The sequence below is a fragment of the Plectropomus leopardus genome, chromosome 17 (genome assembly GCF_008729295.1).
Source record: "Plectropomus leopardus isolate mb chromosome 17, YSFRI_Pleo_2.0, whole genome shotgun sequence".
In the NCBI taxonomy this organism is placed as follows: Eukaryota; Metazoa; Chordata; class Actinopteri; order Perciformes; family Serranidae; genus Plectropomus; species Plectropomus leopardus.
Genome location: NC_056479.1, coordinates 26,985,467 through 26,996,694, shown reverse-complemented (window position 1 = coordinate 26,996,694; position 11,228 = coordinate 26,985,467). Strand labels below are relative to the sequence as shown.

The 11,228-nt window shown below is 36.5% G+C and overlaps 1 protein-coding gene across 1 annotated transcript; it reads right to left on the bottom strand.

The window, feature by feature from the left end:
• Positions 1-2,452: 2,452 nt before the first annotated feature.
• wbp2nl (WBP2 N-terminal like) lies at positions 2,453-9,583 on the bottom strand. The gene is made up of 8 exons (XM_042505421.1): positions 9,459-9,583; positions 8,219-8,327; positions 7,949-8,087; positions 7,673-7,765; positions 6,956-7,153; positions 6,082-6,195; positions 5,479-5,555; positions 2,453-4,871 (listed from the first exon to the last, which is right to left on the bottom strand). The coding sequence occupies exons 1-8, from the start codon at positions 9,515-9,517 to the stop codon at positions 4,815-4,817; spliced, it is 846 nt and encodes a 281-aa protein (XP_042361355.1). The 5' UTR covers positions 9,518-9,583; the 3' UTR covers positions 2,453-4,814.
• Positions 9,584-11,228: the final 1,645 nt, after the last annotated feature.

Below are 11,228 nucleotides of genomic sequence, written 5' to 3'. Positions count from 1 at the left end.
GAGCAATTTAACAAGAGATGGCCCGAAATTAGCAAGAAATTAGTCAAAAATTACGTGATCGTTATCTGAAAATAAGCGGAAAACATCAGCCAAAAAATTAGTAATTAATTACAAGAAAATTGTCTGAAAAGCAAAACACATTAGCAAGAAATTAATAAAAAAATAAAATAAAATTACAGGAACATTATCTGAAAATAATAGGGGAAAAAACAAGAAATTAAAAAAGTTACACGAAAATGACTAAAGTAAGTAGTAGTAAAGTAAAAAGAACAAAACTAAATAACCTTAAAGTGCTAAAACATTTTTTTGTATCATACTTTTCAATATAAAGTTATAGGAATTATAAACATGCTTTTCTGGCCTTTTTTCCATATTTTTTATAATATATAAAAATTCCCCACAGCAAATTTTCAGACCATTTCCTTGCCATCTTTTACTTACTTTATTTATTTATTTATTTATTCTGCGATGGTCATTGCCAAGTTGCTCATTATCTATTCTTCCATGTTTTCAAATGACATCAATCCAGTTTTCTCACGTGTCAGAGGTTTAAATTCTCTTAAAAGGCTTCTAAATACATGAAAACTGATGCCGAACACTGAAACAATCTAGATTCATAAATAGCACTACAGATATTTTTTTCAATTTTGGCTTAATTCTCTCTTTAATGGCCTCTAGACAAATGCTGTGTTACAAAGTGAAAGTATTTCTTGTAGACCTATGAAATGTTTCATACATAATTTTAATGAATTTAATTTCAATGCTCAGATGTCTAAAGTAAGGGGAAGATAAACTTTTACGCCTCAGCCAGATGTTTAGAGGTGTGAAACAGAGTGAATAATCTAATATAATCTGTATTTAAATAAAACTGAATTGATTTATTTCTTTTAGAATGATATATTTGGTCCCTGTAGAGCTTTAATCTCCCTAATGAACACACTGTAGAGCTTTTTTTTAATCTAGTTTACACGGCTACAGAGAAATGTATAGAGTTAATATTAAATACATGGTAGTAAAAAGCACACTTTCTTTTCCTGATTTAGGAACTGTAAAGAAACAGGAGTCGAGCCATAAAGTAGAACTAGTCTTTATGAATTACTGGGTGTACAGCTGAGTGGAAATTAGTTAGCTAGCTAGAAGTGGTGTTGTTATAATAAATTCTGTGATTATCTGTTGATCCAGGAAGCGTCTGTGTGCAGTTTGTGTTGTAGTGCATGATGACGATGATGCCATCTTTATTTATTTAGGCTCTTGAAACTGTGCTATGTGAAACATCTGTACTGTGTGATTTCCTGTGACGGGTGAATATTATGTTCAGGTTTGATAGTGTTTCATAATATATTAAATATCATTATTCAGTAAGACTGTGGATGATTCTACTTGTCTTATTTCTATAGTTTGTGAAACACTGTCAGGGATGGTAACAGTCACAAAAGTTCACAAAATCTGTTGTACCAGGGCCGTAAACTATCGGGCCAACATTTTGGGGTGCCACAAACAAATTAAATTTCTTTATAATTTCCTCAATTAACAATTATAAATAATGTTAATGCTACTCATACCCAGAATGTCGAGATTTACTTTTTTTACCTGCATTAAAACAAGTTGCAAGAGAGAACCATTTATAACTTATGTTACGTTTTAGCAAAAATAATAATTGAATTTTATTTGTATGCAAAAACTAAGCGGTAGTCAACAAAAATGAGTTGGAAAATGCAAAACGCACAGGTCAAAAATTGCAGACGTGCAACTTACAAGTTTTTAAATACTTAAAGTTGCACAATGAAGGGTTAGTCGAGGCTAATATTAACATTGTTAATGAGCCAACATCAGTTGTTCAGTATAAATACTGAACATCAGTATCTAGGCTTGGCTGCATATCAGTATAGATATGCAGCCCACAAAACACTCGCATTACATTATAGTTTCCTACTTTTTAATAGATTTAAACTGATGAAATAAAGGAAGTACAGTCTTTGACACTACCAAACATTAGCCATGACAATTGAGCGACAACTTCTGTTGAGATACTGAGAAGACGAATCATTCGCAGAACTGACGAACACTGTAATACTAACTGGCAGTAATATCAATGGCAGTTTGTTAAGTTTATGATGTGAACACCTCTGCTAATGATTATTTTGGATGGTGGTGCATGATTGCTTGTTGTAGCATGGCATTTTTAGACCCCGAGGGCAAAACGGTGCAAGCACACTTGTAATTTCTCAGGTGAAACATTAATCAAACTACTGAATTTTAAAATAAAGCATTGTGGTAAATGGATGCATAACATTGATTAAACATTGAGAATGCAAGCATACTTTGATGAATGCAGCAAAAAGTCAGTAAATTTCAATTTAACATGATTATGCTGTTTAATTCTGAGGATTAGATGTTAAATTTCAAAGACAGTTTAAAATTTGATAGATGACAAAAATATCAACGTGCACAATTCAATAAATGACTTATTTATTAGATTTTAATCGACAGACAAAATTCAGCAAAAGGAACAAGATCTGCAAAAGAGATATTAATATACAGATATCTGATTAGTCAAGCAAACTAAAACCCAAACCCTTCAAAAAAAATCCTCCATACATTTCAGCTGTGTGCAAATAGTCCTGCAAACAGGTGTTAACAGATGCACAGTGAGAGGGGCTGTGATTACACGGCCTGTTGGCGCCTCGCCCCACTTTAAATCGGGAATAAATGGTTCGCATTCAGAAGTTCAACAGCAGGCAGAACACTGACGGGCCCTTAATATAACGCCGTGGCCCTGTAACCCCACACTAGTGTAATTACACAAAGAGTAGAGTTCTGGTTTCAGCTTGGCTTTGCATACATGAATACAATAGAAGCTCGGAGAAGAGCTCAGGGTCACTCAGGTAACCCCAGCTCGTCACCTTTAACCTTATGTAAGGTTGTAATATTGCACAAATATTATATTGTTATGTAAGAAATCTGTCTGATCCCCTTTTTTAATGCACTGCTCCTTTTCATTACAAAAACCTTTTTTATATATTAAATTATGATGGAGAAAGTGAGATTTGGGTCCTATGATGAATGGAAATACTTGTAGCTGATGTAGCGCAGGCTCATGTTGGTCATATGTCACACTGTAAAGATCATTTGTTTTAACTTATACAGTTAATGTTAGGTTGCCTTTAATATTTACGTTGACTGAATTTGAGTAGAAAAGTTGAATCATTACAAATCATCCCAACTTCTTCTCAAATTCAGTCAATTTTAAAATTTAAGGCAATCCTGACACTAACCTTTTCATGTTAAAACAAATCATTTTGACAGTGCAGGGAAACACTATTTTCTAGTCATTGCATGAGAATCAGTCAAGATACTGAATCACTAAACACTATTTAACCCAGTTCTGGTTTCATGGACAACTACTCACTCAAAACGATATAGGAAACACACACTTTACCTTCAATGATACTGTAAAAATACCCTTTATCATAAGAGTTATTATTAATAACTACATGAACTGCAATCAAGAAATTGCTACAAAAATGTTTTGGTAATAAATCTGTCTTAAAAAATACATTCCCCAGACTGCCTCCTTCTTTCAGCTCTTCAAGAGGAAGTTTAGATTTTTTTAAGTGCTGTTTTATGAAGTGCTTATCAATAGAGATTATATTATAAACGTTAGATATCAGTCACCACGCCCCCAAGTTTGGAGAAGCAGGCTGGAGTCCGACACAAAAATTAAGCAATGTACTGCTCTGGACGGGGTCAGAAATTAAATGTGTTTTAGCCCCCCAAAAAAATGTCCCACCTAAAAAATAATAATAATAAAAATAAGTCAATATCAGCTCAACTGCATGATATATTAATAGTATTTTCAACACTTAACCTTTCTGACAGACAGCCTGCTTTGACAGGAAACCTCCGTTCTCTATGCTCTCGTCAAAGCCACCAGACTCCATTGAAAAAAACAGCAATTTTAGCTCTCTGAACACAGGAGCTGCTGGTCTACATCTGCTTGGATCAGCTAGTTAGTTTGTGTTATTGTGTGACTTTAGCGAATCTGATTGAACCCTTTTAACACCGAAGTCACACAACAACACAAATTAACAAACTGTTTGAGGCAGCAGTAGATCAGCAGCTCCTGTGTTCGGCGTGTTAAATCACTGCTTTTCTCAATGGAGTCTGGCATTGAAGAAAGTGAAAAACGGCTTTATTTTCCTGTTAGATATCACTGTGTTCCATTAAGATAAAGCGGTGAAAATACTCTCAGTATAGCGTACATATAAAATCATATTGACTATTTTTAGGCGCTTCTTTTTTTAGGTGGCTAAAATGCTGCTGCCCCCGTCCACACCAGGGCATTGCATAGCTTCCAAGTCGAACTCCAGCTTGCTTCTCCAAACTGAGGGTGTCCCAAGACATCTTCTGTATGTAATATACTATCTATGGATAAGCAATCCTTAAAACTCCACTTCCAAAAAAAATATAAGCTACCCCTTTAACTTGGACCTTTTTAGGTGCCCTTACTTTGCTAACGTGCTAAAAACTCAACAGAAATAAATCCAATAACTGAGAATGTTAATTAGATTGAGTCTACCTAATATTGTCACTCTACATGAAGTAAAACTGAAAACAGTATTTAAAAGATGTGATTCCAGTATTCAAAATACTGTTGATTCATTGGAGAATCATCACTGACATCTTAGAATCCTCTATTACTTGCATTTTCTTTTCTGTTTTCTATAAGCCGTCAACATTATCCCTTGCTTTAGAATTTATTTAAGATAGAGAGGAAGAGAGAGGAGTGTCATTGAAGTGATGTTTCCTGAGCTTCAGTTACTTTTCTTGTCAGGAGAGTTTGGATAAGGTGCATATGGTGGAGGCCGCTCCTGCGTGGGAATAAGGGGGAAAAAAAGGACAGTCATCATTAAAGATTTCACTTCTACACACATTTAACACTTTGAAAGCTGAGCATATTAGTCTGATTTCTTACACAAACATGGGAAGAAGAAATTACCCCAAAATTAGCAAGAAATTTGTGAAAAGGACTATTACCTGAAAACCAACAAAAAGCACAAAAAACAAACAAACATTACCTTAAAAAGTGCTAAAACAGTATTAATTTTATATATGTCATTGTATTTTTTTCTGAAAAAAAATTGAAATGTTAAATTATCATAATTTTAAATATAGTTTTCTGGACATTTCTTCCTATTTTCTGGAAAATTTTCTAATAATATTTCCATCTTCTTTAAAATCGAATTTTTCCGGTAATTTTCTTGTCCCCTTTTTACTAATTTCTCACATTTTGGGGGACATTTCTTGCCAAAGTTGGTCATTGCCTTTTCTCGATGCTTTCTGAAGAAATTACACCAATTTACTCAAGGTTCAAAGGCTTAAAATCGTATGAAAGGCCTCAAAAGGTAGCACAAGAACAGTGATGCCAAACCAGGTTTCAAAGGGTTAACTGAGAAAAAGACAAGCAAAGCAGCTTACCATGGGCATGTAGACATTGTGTGGATCGTTGGGATTGTAATACGCGCTGCCAGCTGCTTCAGCCGCTTTGGAGTTACCTGTGCAGAAAATGAGATATGACAAAGACGGGGAGATAAATACAAGACAGTGACGACCGCTGAACATATTTAGGAACAGACGCTAAAGCTCCAAACACTGTTAGGAGAACTGATGCGAGGAGAGCAGTGTTAGTCATGTGAAGCACAACAACTGACAGCTCCAGGAATCCTTGAGACAAAATCTACCGGCGCACCCTGAGGACGCAGAGAGGAAAACGTCCTACTCAAGCTAGTCCTAAAATAGAGATATACCAAAGTGACATTTCAGCACAGTGTACCAAGCTCACCCCCCGCGTGCAGGGTGAGACCGTTTTCACTGAATCCACGACGTACTAGTGTGGGGAGGGCGAGGGGAGATTGTTTATCCTTTGTAATTTTGACGTGTAGCGAATGAGACATCAGCACCCCTTTTTGGGTGGCGTGCTTGGAAGTGATTCACTTTGAGGGAGACGGATCAGATCTGACGGGTGCAGTGACACAGACGTACAGAGAGGAAAAAATACAGAGGGAAGAGAGAGAAATAGACCTGGAGGTGGTGGTGGCGCTGCTGCCCAGTTCTGGGGGGGTGCAGCCCAATTTTGGGGCGGCCCAGGGTAGGGGGGAGGTGGAGCCATGTAGTCGAAACCAGATGGGTACATTCCTGGAACATGGAAGACAACAGAAAAAGAGAGGGACAGATTGTGTTTCAAGGTCAGATGAGGTAACAGTCTGTGGGGGCAATCAGTTCAACAGTAGAGACACAAAAAAAACAAGTGAGTGAAAAAAAACTACACGCCACCACAGAGGGAAAGAGAAATGGCAGGCATTATTTGTGCCTGAAGGGTTTTTACATACAAAATTTGAGGACATTTAATGAAAAAAGTGTAAACAAAGAAAAATATGTGTGCATTATATACACATGCAACAACCAAAGACCTAAACAACTGTGGCCAAGCATAAAAAAATCCTAATTTGTCAAAAAAATAATCCTATTGAGTGTGTGACCACTAGACATAGAAATATATAATAATTATATAATACTGTGTAAAAGTCCCTAAAAATATATCAGGAAAACTCATCTGATGCTATTTCACACAAATAAATCTGCTCAAAAATCATCCAAATTGTTCGTTTTACACCAATTTCTTGCAGTTATTGTGTACATTGAATATTATATAAAAATCCATAAAATATCATTTATTCAGGGGTTGTCAGAAAAGAAGTTGCTTAAAGAAACTATTCTGCATTACAGAAAGCGAAAGTGAAAGAACGAAACACAGAAAGTGAAAAAAAATTGAACAAAGAAAGAAAGAAAGTGGGCACAACCTTAAGTTATGGTTCTTTAAGTTGATATTCACTTCGTGTTTGACCGACCAAAAAGCACATACAAACGTCTTATAAGAAATGACTGAATTGTGTACCTGCAGCAGCTGTTGGATGGGGGTAGCCCATGTTAGCAGCAGCAGGGGGGGGACCCTGGTAGAATCCATTCTGCTGAGGAGAGGGTGTGTAAGAATAGCCTTGAGGAGCAGGTGGAGGTGGGCCGTAGCCGTTCATCATGCCAGGTGAAGGATATCCGTAAGAGGCGGCACCGTTTTGTGCTGGAGCAGCACGAGAAGCTGAAATACAGCATGAGAAAAAGAGTTTATGCGTTATTAATATACATATACAACAGCCTATGGAGAAGTGCATCAATAAAACTCAGGCCACTTATTAACTCCTCTTTTTGGGGCATACCTTCAGTACATTTATTATTTGTTCACAGTTACGATATCAACCTTGAAATAGGGCTTGAAACACGTTTTCTGTTTACATGCATTGATATTTTTTTTCTTTTTTAAATCAGGACTTCTTAACTCCTCTGAGTTTAATGCAGTTAAGTTGACAGCTGTTCCAAATTATGTGCACCAGTTCACGAGGAGCTGAAAATTACATTCATAGCTCAAATGTTACCACTGTGTAAAAATGAATGTGGTGTTTTGAGCCTGACTTGAAAGTTGTACTTTTGCAATATGGTATTGTTACTTAGGTGACGATTTCTTAAATTATCCCTTTCACCCCTGTATGAAGGAATACTCATTAAATATTTGGCATTGTACGACTTGGGGCAGAGTGATTATGAAAACTAGCATACGAACCATTTGTGGCCAGTTTAAAGAGATGCTGTCCGACCTCTATGGCTCCTCCACTGGGGAATGACATCTTGAAATGGGCCTGGCCCTCCCAGCCACCTGATGACAGTCAAAGAGATTTAGAAAAAATACAGACAGCTACACTTCAGTTTTTTTTATTGGTCCATTCATTCACTTTGACAGATATAATGCACTTAAAATCTGTTGTGTTTTACAATATGAATATAACCTTGTGTGAAATAATACATAAGTGGTTGCGAGTAAAAACAAAAGTTAACCTACCACCAGGCTCAGCTGACACTGTCCCTTTGATGTAGTTGGCTGCAAAGACCGGCTGCTCAATGCTGCAGCCCTTCATCAGATAATAGGGGAACATGGCTGAACCCAGGCAGTCCTTGGTGTTACTGGACACAAACAGCAACTAAATCAAGTGATTGAAAAAAAAGAGACCAGAGAGAGTGGGGAGAGTTACAACTGTTATGAACACTGCAAACTTTCCAATTACGAAGACGGCAGCAGAATGTTACATATGTTAATGTATTTTGGTTGTACCCTGTATGGTGTGAGATAAATGGTGCCTTTCTTGGTCCCCTTGAGCAGATCTGTCTTGCAGGAAACATCGCTGAATGTCAGCTCCACATTCTTACATTCCCTTAAAACACTGGCAAAAGAAGAAGCAGGTGGTTAACTGATTGTTTATTGTTTGTCATGCACAAAAACATGTGCCAAATTCCAACAGAGGTCTTAGCTAAGCCACGTCCTGTCCTAGAAACATCCTAAAATCTTAAAAAACATCCAATAATCCTGGTAACGTCCTAAAATCCTGGAAACATCCTAAAATCCCAATAATGTACTAAACTCTAGAAATGCTCTACAATCCTAGAAACATCTTAAAATCCTTAGAATTTTAGAAAATCCTTGAAACATGCAAAAACACTGAAAATATCCTAAAATCATAGAAATGTTCTAAAATATGAGAAGTATGCAAAAAACTGTAGAAATGTCCTAAAGTACTATAAACCACCTACGTCCAAAAATCCTAGAAACATCCAAAAATTCAGTAAATATCCTAAAATCCTGGAAACATCCTCAACTCCTAGAAATGTCTAAATCTCAGAGAAACATCCAAAAATACCACAAAAGTCCTAAAATCCTGGAAATGTGCTCTAATCCCATAAAGACCCTAAAATCCTAGAGTTGTTCGAAAATCCTCAGACCGTGATAAAACACTAAAAATGTCCTGAAACCCTCAAACAAAGCAAGTTAAGTGTCCCAGTTCTGCACTTTATACGAAATAATGATAATCAGCATGCAACCATTATGAGATATTTACTGATAAAATGTTATTACAAAAGCACTGCTATGCCGGACGGAACTGTTGGGAACTACTAAATGTCACAACACGAAGCTAACCCATTTTACACAACGTTACATATGTCAACATTACAACGACAGCAACCGCGACTTCCTGTTTGGATTGTTGGCTAACGTTGCAATTTAGCCATCTTGCTAGCTGTCAAAATACTGGGAGCCTAAGACGTCAAAGTTAAATAACCAACGTTTAAACGCATAATATTTAAAATTACTACGATATGACTCACACAGCTAACGCAAAACAAGTGGAACAAATGTGTTTACTAGCTCTGCTAATGTTAGCCAGGCCAGCTAACGGGAGGCTAGCGGTTTGATTTGTGACTACGCACTGAAACTAGAAGGTAAACAAGCCCCAAAAAGACGCGACAGCTGGTTATTTAACGCGATAAACGCGGTGAAAGCACAAACACACACACACCTTTCTCCGCTGTTCACCAAAACTCCGCCGTTTTGCGAGTGATTCCGATTCAGAGCCATGTTTGTGGAGACGTCTTGTGCTCTGCCGCTGATAAACTCTGACCGTCGGCCCGACTCTCAGGGATGCCCCGGAAACGTCACCGGGCCACGTCACGACAACGCGTGATTTACCGCGAGACAGTCAACACATGAGTCAACACATCATTAACATACAAACATGTTTGTCCTGCACATTTAGATCATTGTCTGACATCTGATAGAGTGTAAACAGAGGTGGATGAAGTAACTGGAATACACACTTGAAGTAAAACTACAGATATTAGGGGTTGACCGTTTTGGGTTTTTCAGGGCTGATACAATACTGGTTATTAGTCGTTAATGAGACCAGTAAACCGATATTTGGAACCTATACGCATTTAAAATATGAATTAAAAAATAAAAAAAATGAAAATCTTTCTGTTAATATTTAGAATATAACAAACTTCAACATGAAACTGTATTTAAATGCCTTTTGAAAATGGTTAATGAAAACTGAAACTTTCAACATCATATACAAGTTCGCAGCAACGATTTTTAAGTCATGTGGAAACTGAAACTTTATTTTATTCATTAAAAATAAAAAAAATTAAAAAAAAGCAGCACCCTGTTAATTTTTAAAGTAAAAGTTCCGCCCATGTTGACACTTTCTTTGTACTTTTCAGTTAATTTTTATCTAGGATCATTTAAATAAAACGTCAATACAGAAATCAGCAAAATGCCAAATATCAGCTCCAATAATTGGCCAGACCGATAATCTGTGACACCTGACAGATGTCTTACCAAAAAACAAAATCATGGGGTCAAGCATGTTCCCCAGTCACTCATGAGGCTTAATATTTATAGCTTCGAGGAGGGAATAAAAATACATAAATAAAAATAAAAGTAAGCATTAATATTGATAATATTAATAAAAACTAGGTCACACCACATCCCCATCCTCTAATACATAAAAAACCGTCCCTAACTGATAACTTGTAGGCAGCTTATTCTAACATTTGTTCCAGTTATTTGAATAAATAATTGACTTTAAATAGTAATCACAGACGTATTGGAAAAGCATAAATGGAAGTCCTGGTAGGATGCAGCAGTGAATAAAGGTTTAAGATTGCTTATGTAACAATTAGATGGGTACAAGCACTGCCATAGGGAGGGAGAGAGAGGAGGTGAAGCCCTTTGAGTTATGCAATGATGTCATTTAATGACTCCCCGAGGACACCACGTGCTCAGCATGATATGTAATATTTAAACATTGACCTTTTTATTAATTAACAGCTCAGTCTGTCCTTTTTAAAGGGTCCGTGTATCATCTGTTCATTCAATTATTCAATTCTGACTGGCAAACTAAAAAACTAAAAAACGAGTGAGAATTTCGGGTTTTTGCTTTTCTGTAGAAACCAAATATTGGGAAAAAAGACGTGTGTTTTCTCATTGTTTGCTTGTAAAGAAAAATGTTTTTAATCTTTGTTTTTAAATATTTATTTTCTCATTTCTTATGGTTTGGAGGGGACACCGGTGGAGAATTCACTTTTTTTGGGTGCGTGCACAGCCCTTCAAGAGATTTTTATTGTTTTTGTTGTTTATTCTGGTGCACTAGGTGCGTGCTGCTTTCGTTACCATGGATACTTGTTTCACTTTCCAGCTTTGGCCTGCTCAATTCTGTGCGTAAAAGTTACAACGTAAATTTCACTTGTTATTTTGTTTTCCGTTTTCTGGTTTATTTGATTTTTCCTTT

What these genes read in the sequence shown, in the direction of transcription:
- wbp2nl (XM_042505421.1), bottom strand. Translation starts at nt 9,517, where the DNA reads ATGGCTCTGAATCGGAATCACTCGCAAAACGGCGGAGTTTTGGTGAAC. An exon ending in TTGGTGAACAGCGGAGAAAG is followed by an intron (nt 8,328 to 9,458) that starts GTGTGTGTGTGT and finishes TTCTTTTGCCAG; the next exon opens with TGTTTTAAGGGAATGTAAGA. An exon ending in TTTATCTCACACCATACAGG is followed by an intron (nt 8,088 to 8,218) that starts GTACAACCAAAA and finishes CACTTGATTTAG; the next exon opens with TTGCTGTTTGTGTCCAGTAA.